The sequence below is a fragment of the Mustela lutreola genome, chromosome 5 (assembly GCF_030435805.1).
Source record: "Mustela lutreola isolate mMusLut2 chromosome 5, mMusLut2.pri, whole genome shotgun sequence".
Taxonomy (NCBI): Eukaryota; Metazoa; Chordata; class Mammalia; order Carnivora; family Mustelidae; genus Mustela; species Mustela lutreola.
Window position 1 is genome coordinate 26923325 of NC_081294.1, and position 22359 is coordinate 26945683.

General features: G+C 44.5%; 1 protein-coding gene across 6 annotated transcripts in view; it reads right to left on the reverse strand.

The window, feature by feature from the left end:
- ADAMTS12 (ADAM metallopeptidase with thrombospondin type 1 motif 12) overlaps positions 1-10737 on the reverse strand; it is a 290913-nt gene extending 280176 nt beyond the window's left edge. For 3 of the 6 annotated variants that reach the window (XR_009353736.1, XR_009353735.1, XM_059173746.1), the window contains exons 1-2: positions 10298-10737; positions 2776-3140 (exon numbers count right to left, since the gene is read on the reverse strand). Coding sequence is in view for 3 of the 6 variants with exons in the window: in XM_059173746.1 (XP_059029729.1) it covers positions 2776-3140; positions 10298-10424 (492 nt within the window). In the remaining 3 variants the exon portion in view is untranslated. Of the gene's footprint in view, positions 1-2775; positions 3141-10297 lie in introns of those variants that run through there. The other 3 variants (XM_059173743.1, XM_059173745.1, XM_059173744.1) reach the window with 3 other exon arrangements.
- Positions 10738-22359: the final 11622 nt, after the last annotated feature.

Sequence of the window (22359 nt, forward strand, 5' to 3'; positions counted from 1 at the left end):
AAGACAGTTTCTTCAATAAATAGTGCTGGGGAAAATGGGACAGTTAAATACAGAAGAATGAAACTCAATCATTCTCTTACACCATACACAAAGATAAACTCAAAATGGATGAAAGACCTCAATGTGAGACAGAAAGCCATCAAAATCCTAGAGGAGAACGTAGGCTGTAACCTCTTAAACATCAGCCATAGTAACTTCTTTCAAGACACGTCTCCAAAGGCAAAGGATACAAAAGTGATAATGAACTTTTGGGACTTCATCAAGATCAAAAGCTTCTGCACAGCAAAGGAAACAGTCAACAAAATAAAGAGGCAACCCACAGAATGGGAAAAGATACTTGGAAACGACACTACAGACAAAGGGCTGATATTCAAGAACTATAAAGATCTCCTCAAACTCAACACACACAAAACAGATAATCATGTCAAAAAATGGGCAGAAGACATGAACAGACACTTCCAATGAAGACATAAAAATGGCTATAACAGACACATGAAAAAATGTTCATCATCACTAGCCATCAGGGAGATTCAAATCAAAACCACATTGAGATACCATGTTACTCCAATTAGAATGGCAAAGATTAAAAAGGCAGGAAATAGCAAATGTTGGAGAGAACTTGGAGAAAGGGGAACCCTCTTAAACTATTGGTGGGAATGCAAGTTGCTTCAGCCACTTTGGAAAACAATGTGGAGATTCCTAAAAAAAATTAAAAATAGAGCTACCCTATGACCCTGCAATTGCACTACTGGATATTTACCCCAAAGACACAGATGTAGTGAACAGAAGGGTCACATGTACCCCCATGTTCATAGCAGCAATGTCCACAAGAGCCAAACTGTGAAAAGTGCCAAGATGCCCTTCAACAGATGAATGGATAAAGAAGATGTGGTCCATATATACAATGGAATATTACTCAGCCATCAGAAAGGATGAATACCCAACTTTTGCATCAACATGGACGGGACTGGAGGGGATTATGCTGAGTAAAATAAGTCAAGCCGAGAAAGTCAATTATTGTATGGTTTCACTTACTTGTGGAACATAAGGAACAGCATGGAGAACATTAGAAGAAGGAAAGGAAAAATGAAGGGGAGGAATGAGAGGGGGAGACAAACCATGAGACTGTGGACTCCAAGAAACAAACTGAGGGTTTTGGAGAGGAGTGGGGTAGGGGGGTGGGTTAGCCCAGGTGGGTATTAAGGAGAGCACATACTGCATGGAGCACTGGGTGTTATATGTAAACAATGAATCCTAGAAAACTACATCAAAAACTAATGATGTACTGTATGGTGACTAACATAACATAATAAAAAATTTAAAAAATTTTTTTAAAAAACTCCCCGTGGATCCTAATGTTCAAACAGGGTTATGAGTGACTGTTGTAGTCCGGTGACCGTTAGACTTCAGTGAGCACCAGAATCTCCTGGAGGACTCATTAAAACAAAGGTTTCAAATAGGCAGATAACAGAGACAGAAAGTAGATTCATGGTTCCCCAAAACTATGGAAAATGAGGGGATCAGAGTGCAACTGGTAGAAAGACTTGGGCTCAAATGAACTGTGCAATTTATTCAACATCTCCAAGCTTCATCATCTACGCAATACAACCAAGATGGGGGGCTGGAGAGCAGGAGAGAAGAACGTATGGAAACTACCTCATATGCCACATATTTTAGTACCTGGTATGTTGGAAACATAAAAAAAGATAATAGCCACCAACAACCATTGAGTGCGTATTGTTTATAAGCACTCTTCTAAGGTGTTTATATATATTAATTCATTTAATTTCCACAATATCCTATAGGGATCAGCAAATTTTTTTCCTATAAAAGCCAGATAGCAATTTTTGGGGCCTCATGGGTCATACAGTCCTGACCCCAACTACTCATTTGCTGTTGTAGTCCGAAAGCAACCTTAGACAATGCAAACGTGTGGGCTTATCTGTTTCCAGTAAAGCTTTATTTATAAAAACAAGAGATGAACAGATTTGGTCGGCAAACCATATGCCACGCCCTGGTATATGAGATGGGTACTGTCACAATCTCCATCTCATAGATAAGAAAACGAAGGCATGGGGCGCCTGGGTGGCTCAGTGGGTTAAGCTGCTGCCTTCGGCTCAGGTCATGATCTCAGGGTCCTGGGATCGTGCCCCGCATCGGGCTCTCTTCTCAGCAGGGAGCCTGCCTCCTCCTCTCTCTGTGCCTGCCTCTCTGCCTGCTTGTCATCTCTCTCTGTCAAATAAATAAATAAAATCTTTAAAAAAAAAAAAAGAAAGAAAAGGAAAGAAAGGCATGAAGGGATAAACTGACTGCCTAAGTTTCTGTATGAAGTCTGAAGACGAAGTCTACACAGTCAACTATAGACCGCAAAAGCTGCTGACAATACCGTTAACACCAGTGAGCCTCTCACTCAGTGCAAATCCAGGTTTTCCAAATTCAAAAGGGGCCGGCCAGCCAGTGAGGCACAACACCCTCACAGAGGCCTCAGAGGCTGAAGACGCAACCCCAGTCCTCCCTTGCTCCCAGGCAGTCCCTGGTTGAAGTTGCTCTCCCTGCTCGGAGTCCTCAGCGCCCTCACTCTCCATACCTTCCAGATCGGTCAACTTTTTCTTTTGCATTTCTTCCCCAACCCATTTGGCAGCCAGGACCGCGCACATCACAAGTGCTCAGTTTGCACACACTGAAGGTGTGTGTGAACCCATGGGTACTGGGTGTGTAAGCCGAGAGGACAGGGGCCTGGGGGCAGAGGAGGGAGAGAGGGACCCAGGCACTCACCAGTCCCTGGCAGGCACTGAGGGCTGCGGTCCCGATGCTGGCACCCTGTTGCAGCACTGTGCCCCTGAGATGGCAAGGGGGTGCTGAGGAAGCCACCATCTTCACGTGGGAAAGGTTCCCGTACCTCCTCTCCAAGATATAGCTTTTGGAAAGAAATCCCTGATTGACCGACAAGTTAAAGAACAGGTCCTTCTCCTCATGTGAAATTCTGTAGTACACCCGGTCCTCTGAGCCATCCACATCTCTCTTCCTCCTGCTGTTGTCAGTGACGGGATGGTGCAAGCCATAGGACAGAAAGTGCCCCCTGGCATCTACTCGGACTGGGGCCACCACGTGGTACTCGGGCAGGGCCTTGAGAAAATGCTCTGAAAGAAGAGAAGACAAAGAATGAGACGGCGAGCACTCTCGGCGGAGTCTACAGCAAGGCCAACGCTCCGCCATTCGGAACTTAGCGTGTTGAGGGCAAAATACCAGCGTTGGCCTGAAGTCTGCAGGTCCCATCTACTGCACAAATACTGTCAACAGTAAATTCCCTGAACAACTCAAATCCACTCGGGGCCCCTCCTTGAGGACACGTGGCAGTCTGAGCCGACACCCAGGCACAACTCTGGAGGGCAGATGTTTTCCCAGAGTCAAATTAAGATGAATTCATTCATGAGGCGTTCTGTTAGCAAAGGGGCAAGGTCAGCGAAAGGAATGTTTCAAGCCTCAAGTTCTTGAATACAAATCACAGAGCTCCACTGTTTATTTGAAGGAGCTTAAACGCCTCAGGAACTTCTCATTAACTTGGGTCCGAGGAAAAATAAAAACAGCTAACCGGTCGGTCGGTCGTATACACGCCGACAAACTTCACACCAGTCACGGCGTTCGCGTTCTGTGCCGCGAAACGGGTCCTTAAAAAAACAAACTCGCATTTTCTTTCTGTGTTAACGAAGTATACAAAATAAAATGGTAAGATGAAAACTACCACTTTAAAAACGCAAGACAGGAACAACGCTTGTCCCTTCCACACGCGAGAACATACACGCACCTTTTGGCTTGCTCACGCTTAAATTCCCACCCCTTCCTCCTCAGCCCGATGTTTGAGAAGAACAAGGAATCTAACAGGAGCAAATCATCACTCGGGATTACAGACTATTTAAGGCAAACCATGAGCCACTTAGTAAAATAACCAACTTTTGCATTAAAGGGGGAAAAAAAGAAAAGAAAAGGAGCCAGGGTGGAAGCAAGAGAGAGAGGGGAGAAAACAAGTGCCACCTGCCGTCTCCCAGCGACATTCCGCCTCCCAGCCTATGCAGTTTCGGCTGTTAACTTCCCGCTACCCTGTCTGTTGCACTGACAGCCCGTCTGTTCTCATTTAGGTTTGGAAGTCCCAACTCCAATCCCCCTTCCTTCTCCTAATGTTCCTGGCTGAAGTTCTCTCAGGTCCTTACTTTCCATACCTCCCAGAATACCTCATTTTACCGTGCTTTTTGTTAATGAGACTTTATTCCCGAAGCCTCTGGGGGCCAGAATCTTGCACGTCACAGGTGCTTGACGCGTAATGTGTCACTCAATCAGTGAGCACATTTGTAGCTGGTTAATTAAAAGAACCGGACTTAATGGGGGTACATTTATAAAACAGCCTCTTTTCCCAGATAACTGCCTTCCAACACACTTCGTGAAATCGTTTGTTTCTGCCTTGGATGAAATTTGGGGCCGAGCACAGAGTTTTCACTCTTAGGTACTAATGAACAGTCTCCGTTTTTTAAACATTAAAAAAAAAAAAAATCCAGAACTATTGCTTCTGATCGCAGCAGTTCAGAGCAAGAGATCACACAGCAACATGGATATATCTTTAAAAACAATGTTGAGTGTAAAAGAAGAAACAAAACAAGTTAATACAGAGCCACTGACATCAATGGAAAATACAAGCACACCAAAACAATAATACAAAGTCAGCCAGAACATATGTAAATGAAAAATACATATGGAACCCATTAAAATGATTTTCCATGAGGAGGAATGGGTGTAGAGACAAAAGTGCAGAGAAAAAAATAAAAGAAAAGGGTTTTGCCTGAATCAGTGACACTAACTTGCCATGAACTCGGAGTCAAATGGACTCAGTCTCCATACTGCCTACTGTATCTGACTATATATGTATCTATGGACGTACATATATATATGTATATACGTCCATAGATACATATATATGTATAGATACATATATATACATATATATGTATATGTGTATATGCACATATATGCATATGCATATATATGCACATATGTGTGTATATATGCATATATGTATATGTATATGTATGCATATACACACATATATGCATATACATATATATACTATAGTATCTGACTATATATGTCAGATATTTAGTATCTGACTGTATATATTTAGTATCTGACTAAATATACTACATATATTTAGTATCTGTATATATTTAGTATCTGATATATTTAGTATATTATATTAGTATAATATACTATATTTATATATAGTATATTCAGTATATTATATTAGTGTATTTAGTATCTTTAGTATATTTAGTATCCTACCAAGTTCCGAGCTCAGGAGAGGAAAGGAGAGGATGGGTCAGAACAGGGTGGATACAATTGGCTTCCCTGGTATTCTTCTCAGGTTACTCTTTTATTCTACTATCACAGTGATGTCTCTGGCTTCTTCAGGGTGAGCAGTGGATGGGAAGTTACGGGCAGAAAAGCCTTATTCAAGTGGACAGCCATCACCTTGCAGTGGGCCCAGCTGTGCGTGGTCCCTGCCCAGATGCTCTCAGGGAACGCTCGTCTGTGCCTTACAGGGCCTGTCTCTGTAGTTGTATCTCAACGAATTAAACACAATTTTTGAAAGTATAAAATGAAAGCTAAAGCTTGCCTAAGCCCCAGCACCTACTCCTCAAAGAACAAAAAAGCAAACAAATTTAGACCTCTTGACCCAGTTGCTTTTCATCTAATGGGTTTGGAAGAGAACCAGCGTAAGTTGGCTCTACAATAACACGACGGTAACAACCACTATCACCATTTAACGAGCACTTGCGAGGAGCCAGGGACCATCAGTCCCTTCTCACTCGGTCATCACAACCTGTGCCACAGATCAGAGAATTCTCATTTCATAGATAAAGACACTGAGCCTAAGAAAGGCCCCAGAGCCAATAGGCAGCATCCCTTATACTGAAATCTCATGCTTTCTATTTCAAAACGATCTTCCTAGCCACTGCCCTTCCTGTACAATGGCCTGTTTAGCAGGTAGAGTAGTAAGAGGTTAAGACTAGTATTGCCTCTTAATTTGATTGCAAACGAAGCAGCAAGCCATGTCAGCCTATAGGTGTGGACAGAAATAGGAGGCCACAGGAGTCTGATTTATGTTGGTAGCCCACCTGCTGTTGCCTTATCTATACAAAGGCATCACAATACGAGTTTCTGCCTCCCAGGGTGGCTGTGAGAATCCCGTGTATTTATAAATGTAATAGAGGTTGAACAGTGCTTGACCAAGAGCACTCGGTGGCTATGACAGAAACTTGGCCATCAGGGATCACTGCACCATAAAGATACAACCTCCAAGCAGAGGCAGGGGAGAAGCCCACGCTCACCTTGGCTTCCTCTCAGTGCATATTGAGTTTGGAAGATGAGGTAACTACAACCTTGGCCAACAGAAAGCTGAGCTCAGAAGGGATATAACAGGAATGGAGAAAGCACAAATCAGGAAATAATCGTTACCATTTATACTAACCATTTATATTATACGATTTATCCATTATACTACTATTTATACTAACCATTTATACCGGTATACTAACCCGGTCTTGTCTAATCCGTACTGTTCTCTGGGACAGATATTATTAACCATGTCCCTCAGCTTAGCCTTCATTCCCACCCTGATAAAAAGAGGGGTGAGGATTTATTCTGGGGTGATCTGACCCCAGAGCCGACCCTTCTAATGGCTGCCCTTGCGGCTTCTCAAGGGTCTACTGCTGAGAACCAGACATCAAGGTGGCACGTCAGCAAGGCTGTGGGTGGGGGGAACTGAGGCACACTGTAATCCCATCACAGTCTGCCCCTTTATAGAAATACATTATCAGCCCTGAATACCTTGATTTGCCTTCTTTAAAATTAGCCTCCAAACCCTCAGTCATAAACATTGATGATACCTCATGGGAAACTTTGAGTGAAGCCTGTTGGCACAAGTGCTTTTTTTTTTTTTTAAAGATTTTATTTATTTATTTGACAGAGATCACAAGCAGGCAGAGAGGCAGGCAGAGAGAGAGAGTAGGGGGAAACAGACTCCCAGCTGAGCAGAGAACCCGATGCGGGGCTCGATCCCAGGACCCTGAGACCATGACCCGAGCCGAAGGCAGAGGCTCTAAACCACTGAGCAACCCAGGCGCCCCAGCACAAGTGCTTTTGAAAATTCACAACACCAGGTGATCTTTTACCCTCTGCTTAGGAAGAAAGGAAGAGAGCTGAGAGAATATTTTACCTGCCAGATTTTATAGTTTAGGTTAAATCTATATTTAACTCTTGATATGGTGTATTTCTCTCTTAGAGAGCAGTAAATTTCTAAGACTCTTCACTAAAAAGGGCAATGAAATTCTCTAAGAGTCAGAAGTTCATTTTCAGAATTCTCCTCCAAGTGGGATGTTGCAACTTTTCAAATACATTTTTATGGTAGAAAACTACCAAAACTGTGAAGTGTCTCCTTACATAAAGAAAATAAATGAGATCATTTCCATCCTTTTTTTTTCCCCCCAGTAGCAGAAATACATGATTAGACCATTTGTCTTGAAGCACACTCGAAACTTCTGTCTGGAAACACTCCTTCTGTTCTTGCAGAAACCTGAGCAGCCGAAAGCACATCTCTACCCTGGGACGAAATGCCGGCACTGTTGATTCCCGAGTTGCTGGGAGCACCGAGATCATAGAAACAGCCGGCGACTTGCAGGCAGTAGAAGGAATAAGGAACCCAAGGGGCTATCATGGCTGTCGCAGAAAGGCAGTATGTTGTGCACAAGACTGAAGCTTCCCACTGTTCTGATACTTGATTGGGAACCAGGAAAGCTTGGGGAAGTCCCTGCATGTTTTGGTATCACAGGCAAGCGCTGTAGCAAGAATATCTGCCTTTCCTGGTCCAAGAAAAGATTGAATGTACCTCTGTGTTCTTCCCAGGGCTAAAAGCCTGCCTCTGCCCTCTGCCCCATAGAACTAGAAAGAATGTTAAGGATTATGTAGGATCAGAATGTTTCCAACCATGGGACCCTGTGCACTCCCCTCCACCCCTGGGCTGAAGTAGCACTTCCTAGGTGTCCGCGAATTCACGCTGACTAAAAGACTCACCTCCCAGGCCCCTCACTCCACCTCCGGAAAAATAAGGCTGGCAGAGATGATATCTGAAGTCTTTGGCGGGTTTAAACATGCAGCATTTGGGCGCAATTCAAAAATGTCAGAGTAGAAATGGAAATCTAGGGACATTGGTTCTTTGTGAAATGAGGGGTTGGCCATTTGGGGCAAAATTCAGGTCATCTTAGTCCCAAGAAGCCCTAGAATTTTCTCGTCCCTTCTCTCCATCTCTCTGTCTCTCTCTCAGTTGTTCTCTCTCTCCACTCGGTTCTAAATGAAGCCTGCTCAGAAATTTCTCTGTTGGACCAAAGATGGATTACTTGTAAGTCCATTGGTAAGTTTATTAAGAACAAATATTGTGGGGGAAAAGACTTTTAGGAATGAAAATTCTTTTTAAAACCTAAATAGCTGGGCATCGCTGATAAACTCGGAGCACTGTAGAGCTCTTTGTCAATATCAAATAATTTCAGCACGTAACCCCAGTGGTGACCAAGCAAAAGAACCATCTCTCACCTTCCAGAAAGGAGAGAGCAAGGCCCAGGGGCGTCTGCTCCACACTAAGCTGAATTCGCTTACAAAGATGTGGAGCAAGGAGACCTGAAAAGCAACCAATCCACGAGAATGTGTGTCTTTGAACCAGGTCATCTCTAAATGCCCTGGGAAGTGCTCACAGGCTCTGTCTGTGCTGCCAGAAGAGAGATTTTTCACAAAGGGGCTGTTTTTCAAAGAAAAACAAACACTGCTATTTTAAACTTGGGGGTGGGAGATGGTATCTGGAACGTTTACACAAGCAAGTGCTGGCTGGCTGACATCTAACCCCAGTGCCTGGCTCCAGCTTCCAAGGAAAGCAAAAGGGACTTGCTCCTGATGGCTCTTGAAGTCACAGTAGATGAGCTCTCAGCTGTGTTGGAACTTTGCAACGTAGGCAGAACCCTGTGTAGAAAGCCTCAACAAAGACAGGCTCGTGATCTCTGCCACCCAAGTGGTCTTGAGGATTAAGAGGGTCAGAATGCTAGGCAAGCTTCTCAAGGCTTGAGCACAGTCAGCAAAACACTGGACTTCATGTCTGCTAAAGCAGTGCTGTGGGTGTGTGGGTGTGTCTGTGCATTTGTGTGTCTGTATGTCTGTGTGTGTGTGTGTGTGTGTGTGTGTGTGTTGTCCCTACCTTATTATTGCTAAGAGGCCAGCCTCCGGAGCCAGGCTACCTGGGTTCAAAACCTCACTCCGCCATGAACTGGGCCCATGAACTCATCATGCTTCCCCAGCTTTAAAACAGAGACAGTAACAATGGTCCCTGCACCCCAGAAAGCTGTAGGCAGTGGTTGCTGAGCTGACACAGGCAGAGTGCCACAGCAGTCTTGGCGCATGCAACTTTCTCCAGCCACGTGGACCATTGCTGCAGCTCTGTCTTCTCCTGGAAGCACATGGAACTCCCCACAAAACACCGGAGTGTCTCTGACCCTCCCAAGTCCAATAAAAAAGCAGAGGCAGCAGTACCCTCTGCTCCAGGTGTTAGGTTTAAAGGGCAAGTTGTCCTCACACCGCATCCAGCGTTTCCAACGGCACTGTATGCTTCAGGACATTCACAAGGAGATGCAGCCAGCTGCCATCAGAAGGCCCTGCAGGGAAAGGTGAGCCCCTACAGTGGTCAATTTCCCCCCAAAAGAACTGTTATTTTTAAAACACAGCCCTAAATCTTTCCAGGAAACCAAAAGACAGCCAAACTCACTCAGCAGGAGGCCGGAATCACATTTCCCCTCCCCTGTCCAGAGCTGAAACTAACTAGAAACACCCCCAGTGGCCAGTTTGAACTAAAAAAAAAAAAAAAAAAATCATTTTCTGTGTTCAGAACTTGAAAAATAGAGATTGAAACAGTGCAGCATTCAAAGAGGAGACAAAAGGGGAGGGGGGCGTTACCAGTTACCACTTGGGTCTTTTCTGCCTCAGCATTAGTGTGTAAGAGACGGGATTCGCAGCCTTTCGGTAAGAATTAAGGAATCATCACTTTCAACACTGAATTCTGAGACAACCTATGGTACTGAGCTCCCAGCCCAGATTTTCTTACGACTCAGCCAAACGGTTTTGCAGAGTTCAGCCAGTGGGGGAGGGGGAGCAACCAACTTTTCACGCGTCTCCCCACCACGGTTTTTAAAGGAAATAAAGAAAAGCCACTAACCTTGCCTTCTGTCCGGGAACTGCACTGGGCCTGGCTGAGCTTGGCTCCCATAGCAAAGGACCCCAAAGTTAAGGAGGTAGGCTACAACGGAGAGGTTTGCAAGCCAGTTCCTCTGGGCACATGGCATGATTCAGTTGTTGGGGAGAAGAAAAGTCAACAAAGTTTAGCTCTCAGCTCAAGAAATCAAGTCCTCGCCTGTGGCCGAGCAGAACGCTGCAGAGGTGCATGGTCCAGGAGTGGGACAGAGCGGCTGCAAAGCTGCCCGGGATCTCCCTTTGCTTTCTTACGCAGAAAGGGGTTAGTTACCTTTATCCCCCTTCCCTCCTGAAAGGGGAATGATTCAACTGGCAGCGCCTGCTTTCCGCGGGGTGTGGAATGGGTCAGAGCGGGAGGGGGCAGCCCACCCAAGATCCCCACCCCTCTGCCTTCCGCGCCGCCCGGCCTCGGCCTCGCAGCCAGCTCCGCGCATCTTCCTCCGGCCTCCCACCCCCACGCTCCTCCAGCCCCGCCCAGAGCCCTGCCGAGCCGGCCAAATAGGGGAGACCCGGGAGAGCCACCCTGGGCGGGACTGCGGAAAGAGAGGCCCCCAGGCCAGCCCTCCCTGGCCAAAATACAGGCCGAAAGTGCTGAGCGCAGAGGTGGGGCACCGGGGAACCCCACTCCTCCACGCCCCGGCTCAGTGCTGCCCCCTTGGCTGCCTTTCTCCACCCAGTTCCGAACTTTTCCTAACACCTCTCTATGGAGACCCCTCAGTCTTCTCCCGGACTCTCTTCCAAGGCGAGATAGGATTTTTGCATTTTAAAAAGAAATGGGCAGTTTCTCTCGGCCAAGTTCTGCAGAGGGAAAAGGCCTGAGCTAGTCTTCTGGTTCAACCCTGAACAAGTTTCTTCGTGGCCACCAAGAGGTGCTGAGACCAGATGATTATGAGCCACTGTGGGTCTGCAGGTCCCCCTGGTGCCTTTCTACTTCTATTACCCCACCTTTCCTAGCCCACCCCACTCGCCCACAAGCAAACCAAGACAGTGGAGGAAGTAAGCCCAAGAACATGCGAAGGTATTTCTCCAATTCGCCTGCCCAGGCTGCTCGCGGAGGGGGCAACCACGGGGCTGGAGCTTTCCATTACTGAGATTACGCTGCAAACCAGGGAGCTTTGCCAAGCATCCTGAGAATCGACTGGATAATCCAGCCAAGATTTCACATCCCTGGGTTCAAACAGGCTTCCTTACTCCATTCAGGAAGAATTTGGCCCCATACTGGTCCTCCAGGCCTTCTAGCCAATGAGACATGCAGGAAGGCCACTCGTTCAACCCTGGGCAGGCCTGGGCAGCCCCAGTAAAGCAGTGATCCAAGGGCAAGGTGGTCCTCGCAGTCTTGGTGTGGGTAGGAATCCTTCAGACTGGATACTTACACGTCACTGTATTTCCAGGGGTATGAATTAGTTTCCTATTATCGGCATTAGACATTCTCATAAAGTTGGCGACTTAAAACAGCATAGATTTAGTATCATACAGCTCTGGAGGTCACAAGTCTGAGATGGGTCCACCTGGACTAAAACTCAGGTGTGAACAAAGCCGCATTCCTTTCTGGAGGCTATAGGGAAGCATTGTTTTCCTGCTTTTTTCATCTTCTAAGGGGCTACCCACACTCCTCAGTCCCTTGCCCTCGGCCCCTGGTTTCAAAGTCCGCAATGGCCAGTGAGTCTCCTGTACGGCATCATCATGACACTATCTCTTTTCCCCCCTTTTCTGTTTATAAGGACTCTTATGATGACATTGGGCCCACTCAGATCATCCAGAATAATCTCTTGATCTTACGATTATCCCATTAGCCCATTAGCAACCTTAACTCCATCTGCAACCTTCAACCCCCCTGTCCTGTAACATAACATGTTATGTCATTATGGGCCAGTCATAAAAGTGCTCTGAGCCTCTTCTCCTGTGACATAAATATCAAGTAGGAAGAGCACAATTTAAGTGCAAAAGAAACTCAGATATGACAGGCATGTCTGGTGAAATGGCATGATTATCTAGCAGAAATGTAATTGCAAGGGCACTGAAGAACCACTTTGAACCAGACTCCTTTGGTTTCTTTTCCTTTCTTTCTCTTCTCCTTCCCTCAGTCTCCCTCCTCCACTTCCTACTCTTCTTCCTCTTCATTTTATCCTTTTAGTAGCAAGCAGGGACTCATCTGAAGGGCTGGATCACTCCTGGCTTCCATGTCCTGGAGAAGAGCTCTGTCTCTCAGCCCAAAAACTCTGGGAACTTCTGAGTCCCAATAATGTCAGAGAGGACCCATGGAACATTCTAGACTCAAAGTTTCTTAACCTCTTCAACTCTGATGGCTTTCCCGTTACTTTCTCTTCCTTCCTACTCTTCAAGACCATGACTAGAAATATCTGTCATCCAGAGTCATCCAACCTGAAATATTAAAACTCTAAAATTGCACCAAATCCCAGCCCTTTCAACCCTTTGTACCCAATACCTTGGGTCCTCAGCCTAGTAAGAACTGCCTATCTTCTGATCTCTCCATTGTTGGTTGTCTCATAATCTATAAGCACCTCTCTGACTTTACCTCCTTTTCTGCCCAGCCATATCCTATGATTCCTCTTCTTAAATAATCTCTCACCAGTGCCTTCAACAAGGCTTCCTCATCAAGCTCTAACCTTGTTTTACCCTAACTGCTGATTTTCTCTGCTTTTTGTCTCCAAGTGCTGTTGAAAAGAGTCACCTAACTGTACCTACTGGTGCGACGATCAATTCATGTCTTCAAGTTCAGTAAGTTTTCAACATGACTCAGTGCAAACACACATCCTGCTACTAATCCAACACCAAGTTCTTCCTACTTTTCCCAGAATTTACAAAATCCCTCCAAAGCCTGGTATTTCCTTAGAGTAGAGGGAAGAGTTCATCTTACTCAACTTTCCTCTGATCACTGGGGAAAAGTAACAAATGTTCGTGGTGACAATTGTTGGTAGTGATTTAAAAAAAAAAAAAAAATGCCAACTCCCTTTCCTGATATACCCACTACAGAGAGCAGAGCTGTGAATCACTGCAGAGACTCCAAAATACCTCTGAAATAGCAGATGCAAATATACTACCACTGAAGGAAGACTATAAAAATATGTAGAATATAGGTATTGAGTAATAGCTAAGAACAGAAAAAAAGTATTTCACTCTAATTATGGACAGAGCACTGTGCTGAACACTGTATCAGCATTACTTCATTTAATCTTCACAAAAACCTATTAGGTAGGTACTATTATTATCCTGGGTTGATAGATGGGGAAACACTGAAAGAGTCTACTCTGAAATGGGAACCTGGGATGAAGTAATGAGGTTCAGAAGAAGGAAAAGCATTAGCCAAGCCACTAAGCAGAATCAAACACACATATGCCTTACTTAAGGCATAATTTAACACTTGGTGGAGATCCTATGGATTTGGAAATTGGAGATGCCTAATAATGAGAAGTTAGTAGCCCACTGAGTGCCCGGGCATAGCAGTCTCTGAGCAGTCATGCCAGCAGCTGCAGATACTGTCATTGTCATATTGGTCCTGGGTTATTCCTGAACCATGTGGGCACCAGTCCCTCTCTGTCGTTGTGCCTTAAACATTAAGTCTCTGTTAAAGAATCGTGTGTCCGTTGTTCCCAAGGAGAGGAGGAAATCAGGGATGGAATAGATTAGGGAAACCTTGAGCGCTACTGCCCTAGCAAAAAAAGAATACTTCATGTAATCATTCAGCAAGTATTTATTGACTGCCTTCTGTGTCCAGGCATCGGGGATATAGCAACAAATAAAATAATCAGAGACTCTTTCCTTGTGTTTGCATATGCCATGGCTTGAGCCAGGGGGAAAGAGAATAAACAAGTAAATGTATAATATGTAAGACAGTGGTAAGAGCAGTGGAGACAATAAACAGGCTAAGGACTGGAAGTGATCAACAGGGGAGGGTTCCTGTTTTATATAAGAGGGTCAAGAATGGCCTCCACCAAAAAGATTTTAAGGAAGGCACTAAGAATCTGAATGAAATAGGTATCCGGAAGAAGAACATTCCAGGCTAAAGAGATAGTAATAGGAAAGACCGTCAATTGGGAATAAGTAGGAGTATGCTCAGAGAGCTCAGGGGGAAGCCAAGTGTTTGTTGGGACTGCAGTGTGTGAACAAACAGAGTGGTGACGGACAGGGAAAGGGAAGGTCATGAAGGCCCTTAGAGACCACAAAGAAGACTTTGGATTTTTACCTTGAGCACATTAAGAAACCATCGGGTGGGTGAGGGTGGGGGTGGGGATTTTAAGTACAGGAGTGCAAAGAATTGAGTTAGGATTGACAAGATGCCTTGGGCTGCTGTAGAGGGAAAAGGAGGAGCACAAAGAGTGGTTAAGAAGCCACGCGACTGACTCAGGGACGAGACAATGATGGATAACATCAGGTGGTAGCAAAAGACATGGAGGAAGTTGGACAGACACTGGGCATGTTTTGAAGGCAAAACAACAAGACTTTCTAATTAACTGGATGTGTGAGAAAAAAGAACTCGAGATGGATTTCAAGGTTTTGAGTTGCCCATAATTGAGATGGGAAAGATGGAAGGTAGACTAGAAATGGTGGGGGTGGGGAAAATCAAAAGTTCACTTAGAGACATGTTGAGATGTCTCTTAGAGATCTGAAAGGAAATGTCAATAGGCCGTTGGATGTATAAGACTGGAATTCAGAAGAGGTTCGGATTGGGGTTATGCGCTTAGAAGTCAGCGTGAGTATTTGGATGATATTAACAGCCTTGAAATGGAAGGAAAACAACTACTGTGTGAACCTAGCGGGGAAGAAAAAAGACACGAGGCTTGTACTCTGGGTGCTATGGACTAAATAGCTGTGTCTGCCCTTGCTCCTACCCCTACACACACACAAAACTGCTACGTTGAAATCCTAAACCCCAGTGTGATGGCATGGGAAGGCGGGATCTTTGAGAGGTGATTAGGTCATGGGAGTGGAAGCCTCATGAATGGGGTCCGTGCCCTTATAAAAGACAGCCCAGAGAGCTCCCTCGCTCTTTCTACCGTGTGAGGATACGCAAGCAGACGGCCGTCTGTGACCCAGGAAGCAGGCTCTCACCAGGCACTGACTCTGCTAGTGCCTTGATCTGGGACTTCTCAGCCCTCACAATCGTGAGGAATGAATTTCTGCAGTTTATAAGCCACCCAGTCTTTGACATCTTTCTTATATCAGCCCAAACAGGCTAAGACACTGGGAGTGCTCCACTATTTAGAGTTCCGGGAAATAAAGAGAAATCATCACAGGAAATAAGAGAACACCAAGTGGAAAGTGTTTCAAGGAGGGTTGATTCACTCGCTCAGACTAGAATAAGGACAGGGGGTAAGTCCAGGCTTTACCGTCTCTGTTGCCCAGAAGAAGAAAAAAAATGGAGAAGAAAGGTTGAGTTTGATTGGTTACGAAACAATAACTCTACCCACTAGTACATACAGCTGCTCATCAACATCCTTGGAATCTGACCAATCAGAAATTCTCTCATGGAAAGCAGCATCAGGAAGGTATGAAAGTACCGAGGAAGGTGCACAATCCTAGTTTACCCCACCTCTAATGTTCTTTTAACCTACTGAGCTCAAAAAGAGCCTATGAGTAGCCTGGGCTGGCATTCTTCTCCTCAGAGGAGAGCTCCTGCCCTGGCCCCAGAGGGACTCCCCTGCTACTCATTGCTGCTTTCTGTGAGCCTCCTGGGGTCATTGAGAGCAGATCAGCTCTGCTCCCAAGAAACTTGGAAACGAGTCAATGAGATTAGTTCAGGTGGCAATAAAGATAGACCACAATAGTACCCCCACTTGTTTGCCTTACTGAAGTACAATTGACATGCAGTGAACTGCATATGTTTAAAGTATACAATTTTCTGTGTTTGCACATATACGCAGACACACCTGTGAAATTATGGACACGGTAAGCTTCGACATATATATGTGTATGTGCACGTGTGTGTGTGCTAGTGTGCATGAGTCAAACCAGAAACTTCCTCCTGCTCCTTGGAAGTCCCCGCCTCCTGCCCCTCCTTGAATGACCCCACAACCACAGGTAGCCACTCCCCTGCCAGCACGGACATTCATTAGCCATTTCTTGAATTTCACGTAAAGGGACTCATATGGTATAAACTGACTTTTTTCTACCTTCTTTCACTCAGTATCCTTATTTGGGCATTTTGTGTCCCAATCTTCTGCTTCTTTTTATTTCTGCACAGTTTTCCACTGTAGGGATCTACTGCTGTGGGCCTGTTCATTTGTCTTGTCACTGATTTATCTGCTGGCCATGGAAGACTGACGGAGCGAAAACTTGGTCAGCTGCACCTAGCCTAATCAGGCAGACGCATGCCTTCTACTAATCCCTGTTAAAGATATTGCCTTGAGGGCACCTGGGTGGCTCAGTTGTTAAGCGTCTACCTTTGGCTCAGGTCATGATCCCAGGGTCCTAGGATCGAGCCTGCATTGGGCTTCCTGCTCAGCGGGAAGCCTGCTTCTCCCTCTTCCACTCCCCCTGCTTTGTTCCCTCTCTCGCTGTGTCTCTCCCTGTCAAATAAACAAATGAAATCTAAAACAAAACAAAAAAGATATTTCCTTGAAACTTACGAAACAAGGCCCCTAAGTCCTCCAACAATCTCATTTCAATGGACAGTATATGTTTCTCCTCAGGATAAAGTGACTTGAAAAGATGCAGATGAAAACCATGACAAACAGGCTTTGAAGTTAACCCTGGATTAAGATAAAGCTTCTCTGGACGGTTTGGTAGAGTTTCAGCATAGACGGTCCTCTCTGCCAGACAGAGGTGTGGCTTCTCTCTACTGCCATGAGATGGGTATCTGCAGCCCTTTGATCTTCAGAGCACAGAAAGCCGGGCTCTTTGCTCTCGGATACCCTTTCATGGGGCCCAGGGGACAGCTGGCCGAGACCTAGATGCCTCTGCGAACACCTTTCTCTACTGCGGCCACACTCTCCACATGGCGTCCCCCAGGATCGCCTCCTTGGCAACAAGAAGGCCTGTTCTGTTGCTTCACAGTCCATCTGAGTGTGGCAGATAGCACTGGCTCGCACTGTTAGTTGACTGTTTGCTGTCCTGGGAAATCTACCCCCTCCACCCCCACCCCCGGCTCCTGAACAGCCTCCAGGAGCAAAGGGCTCTATCCATCCAGCCACCGTTCCCTGCAGTAAAGCAGTGGCTGCGATCCGATGAACATGTCCTGATTCCTCTTCTGAAGGTGAGAGGACCGATGTGTGTGTGGCTATCCTGCTGGAGTCCTTGAAACCCAGTGTGAGAAGATGGGGTACACAGGATATGTTTATTGAATACAGGGGCTAGTAAGTAAGGCAGAGAGAAGTATATGAAAGACTCATAGAACAGACGAATTAGAGAGCAGGCAGAATTTCACACAGGGAAACTCGAGTTTATGAATCTCACGAGTCCTTACTATTGATTTTCCCCTTGAGTATAAACTATAGATACAAGGACTATATTTATTTATTACTACATTTCCCTCAAAGATAAAAATGATAAACAAATATTCGATCCAAGGGTGGGTGGCTGGAAGACCGAGTGGGGAATGTTCTGGAAAGGACGTGCTTTGAGACCCATGGTCACGCCTCTCCATTAAAGAGTTGGTTTCCCCTTCTAACTACCATCCTGGAGTCAGGAAGCAGATTCTGGTTTTAGTATTTAGACTATTCATTTCTCTCTTTTTCCCCAGAAATAAATATTGTCCTTTGTGTTTACGCTGAAAGCCCCCTGAGTAACCGCACCTAGGGCTGCTCTGGTCTTCTCTTGAGACCTCCTCTACCCGCTCTCTCTGAATCAGCAGCTAGAGGGTTGATCCCTGGTGTAGCAGGGGCTGTCCGCATACTCTGCTCTTATCTTCCATCTTCCCATGTTGCTTCTTTGGAATTCAAGTGTCTTGTCTTCCTCTAGGATTTTGAGTTGGAAGCTTAGATCATTGACGTGTAACCTCTTTTCTTTTTAAAAAGATACACTTGTAGCTATAAATTTCCCTCTAAGCATTGTTTTGATTGCATATCAAAATTTGATGCCATGTTTTAATATGATTTACCTCAAAATAGTCTATATTTTATAATATTTTACATTTTAGTTCCTTAATCAGGATTATTTAAAATGTGTGGCTTCATTTGAAACATTTGAGGACTTGCAGTAATCATCCTTTTGTTGAATCTAGTTTAAGTCCACTGTGCTCAAAATACACATGTTCTGTATGATTTTAGTCCTTCAAAATTTGTTGAAACTTGATTTAGTCCCATGAAGTAGCCTATCTTGGTGAATGTTTTTTGTGTATTTGAAGAAACTGGGTATTTTCTGGATGTTGAGAATAGAGTGTAGAACTTACCCTTAGGATGTGCCTCTTTGGAGGTCTGAACTGAAAGCCTAGACTGTTTACGTAGTCCCCTCCACTTTACTAGACTTGAACATCAGTCTTTATTGTCCCAGTACTGCATAGCTCTGGAGATAACTACTCAGGTAAGTGGGGCTTCAACTCCTGTTTCCTGCTGGGTGTTGTGATAACTGTCCTACGGTGGTAGTCAGCTTTCAAGATGATCCCAGTGATGTCTGCCTCCTAGTAATTATATTCCTGTATAATCCCCCTCTCCATGAGTACGGGCTGGACTTTTTTTTTTTTTTCCAAGATTTTATTTATTTATTTGATGGGAGAAGGAGCACAAGGGGAGTGAGTGGGAGAGGGAGAAGCAGGCTCCCCACTGAGCAGGGAGCCCAATGCTTCCAGAACCCAGGGATTATGACCTGATCCTAAGGAAGATGCTTAACTGATTGAGCCACCCAGGTGCCCCTAGACTTATTGACAGGCCTCTGAACAACAGAATAGGGACGACGTTGTGGGAGATGAGAGAAAAAGAATGACTCTTGGGCTTTTGGTTCAAACAGTTAGATGAATAGTCATGCCTTTGACGAAGACTGAGAAATCTGAAGGAAATCAGCAACCATGTAGAAGTAGCAAGTAACAGTTGGATATGCAGCTCTGGGAATTAAAGGCTAGAAATCAGATCTGGGATGATAGTCGTACCAGCCTCACTGGTTTTCAGTAGTAGGTGAGAAAATGCTGGTAAAGCCCTTTGCATAGTGCACACAATTGTTACCTGCAGTGGGTACAATTGCTTCTCCTAAAAGGATGTGCTCAAGTCCTAGTCCCTGGTACCTGTGGATGTGACCTTGTTTGGAAATGTAAGTGTACATTCTTTGCAGATATAATTCGTTAGGATGAGGTCACATGGATTAGAGTAGACCCTAATTCAATGACTAGTATCCTTATAGAGAGAAAACAGAGACACAAAGATATACACCAAAAGGAGAATCCCATTTAAAGACAAAGACAGAGGGGCGCTTGGGTGGCTCAGTGGATTAAGCCTCTCTGCGTTCAGCTCAGGTCAGGATCTCAGGGTCCTGGGATGGAGCCCCCGGATAGGGCTCTCTGCTCGGCAGGGAGCCTGCATCCCCCTCTCTCTCTGCCTGCCTCTCTGCCTACTTGTGATCTCTCTCTCTGTCAAATAAATAAATAAAATCTTTAAAAAAAAATAAAGACAAAGACAGAGATGACAGTGATGTAGTTTCAAACCAAGGAATCAACATAGACCCACCAGAAGTTAGGAGAGAGGCATGGAATTTTTCTCTCTCAGAGTCTCCAAGGAACCCACTCTGCCAACACCTTGATTTCTGACTTCTAATCTTGAGGATTTTGAGATACTATATTTCTGTCATTTTAAATCACCTGTTTTGCTGTTATTTGTTACAACAACCCTAGAAAAATAATACAGTGCCCAAATAAATGTGGAGTATGAGTAGTTAGGTAGTCATGGTTTCTATTATTATTATTCATGTTGTGCTATTGTTGTTTTTGTTGTCTATCCAAACACCTAACACATTGCTTTGCATATTAGGAACTCAATTCATAGTTATGGTAAAATAAAAATCTGTGATATCTGCAGACTGAAAAGAAGTAATGCACAGTGAGGGGTAACTACACATATTCCAAAAGAATGTTGAAATCATAGTTTTTATCTGAAAATCCACTTAGCTTTATAGAATCCCAGAATTATGATTCTGTATCTCCTCTCTAACCTGACTCCTGTAATTTCCTGTCTCCTCATTTAGATGGAGCTTAAGTTCTTCCATTTTGCTACAGTCTACCCAGAACAAACAATCCAGGTGATAACAGGTTCCCCCAAACTCACACCCTACTTTTACTTACCTGTTTGTTATATTTTCCATTATTTGGATTATGATCTTGTATACCTAAATGATATTTGACCACAACTAATGTTTCTCTCCTTCAATTTTTTAGATGATGTTTGAGAAAAGCATGGCTCATGCTTTTAAGTAAATGGTCTAAAATATCTTTAGTTCATATTGGAAAATTTCATTTCATATTTGAAAGTGGATTTTTGCTTCCATAACAAAGGCTTAGTTAAGTGATACTACAAATTCCTGAACATGATCTCTGGTTCATTTTCAGAGAGCCAATTTGAAAATGAAGAACATTCTAGACTCAGAAGCATCTGACAACATTCTTGGAGAGTAGCACTTGGGACCAGCCAAGGCCTGGTGTACCTCAAGAGCACCTGCCCTCTCAAGTCCCACAGTGAAGAAAATGTCATGGTTGGACCCTAAAATGTGATTTTAGGAAAACTTGCCAAGACCACCTTCTCTTCCTTTACTTCCAGTCCTAGTGTGTGATAAAGTTTGGGGAGCTTAATTTTTTTTTTACATGGAAAATCAGAAAAAAAAAAAAAAGTCCAGATGTTCTCAAACTTAGGAAAAAATTAGTATCATCTGGATGAAGGCTTTTAAAATGTGGAGTCTTGGGCCCTTTTCAAATCCACTGAAAATCAGAGTCTCTGGGTCAGCATGGGGCTGGGGGGAGAGTTGTAATTTATATTTTTAAGCAAGTTGTCTACCTGACTGTGAAGTCACCTGCTTAGTACCAAGCCTCAAAATATTTGCAACTATAATTCCTTCCATTAACAGACGTAAAAACCAAGGCAAAGGGCTGTCAGGGTATGCCCTAGTCTTCCTTTTCAACGGCACCTTGAAATTTTTTTTCTTTTTTTACTTTTTTTTAAAGAAAGGAGAGATAAAAATTTGATGGAGAAAGAACTGGTAAAACATGAAGTCAAAAGTGAGCTCGAAGGTGAGACTAGTAAAAAATACAGAGATAAGAGGTGTCCCCAAAGGAACCCTGTGGATTGGGAGCAATAGTCCCAACATCGCTGAGCTTCTCTAGATTAGAACTGTTTGAAAGGGGGTTTGGTTTTAGTTCATTCCTTCACTAAAGTCCTGACGCCCTCTAGCGGACAAGTAGAGAAGTCCAGAGTCTGTAGTGAAGCGTGTTCTGGGCTTCGAACTAGGTTCTCGCTTTGGAATCCAGCCAGACTGTTTCGGTTTCCCCTAATATGTTTTGGGTATCACATTTCTTTTTAAACTAGTAGCTTAATTTCTCCTCTGCTTTAAAGTCACATCCTCTCGAGAACTGTAAGTGAAGTTGTGGATTCTGCGGGAGAGAGGAGAGCCACGCTTAAGATTTATTTTTTTTTAATCTCAGTTTTATGGGGGACAGTGAGGAAAACATTTCAAATTTCTTAAATGCACCCTTAAAAAGTGCGATTTACACTAGAGCAGTTGAACTGGCATTTAAACAAACTGCAATCTGAGAAGTAATTCAAATGGCTTACACCTGTTCCCCTTGTCCAAAGTAACTTAGAAGATTCCTTAGCATTTACTCCCATTGGTCTGAAAAACACCTGCTAAAGAGTTCTGATCATAACAGTTGTCAGAGTAAGGGGCTGGTAGTCCAAAAATAGCCTTATGGAATCCTCTATTCCAATCTATCAAGGTAAAGAGAGTCATGTGGATAAACAATTTGTGGAAGAGCTTTGGGCTGAGAGCTGGACCGGTGGTACCTAGTGTCTATGAAGTCAGCTCACCAATGATACAGTCTCTGCTTAGCCTCAGTTCTAAGAATGTACCAAAGGCAGAGGGCAACACTTGAACCCAGAG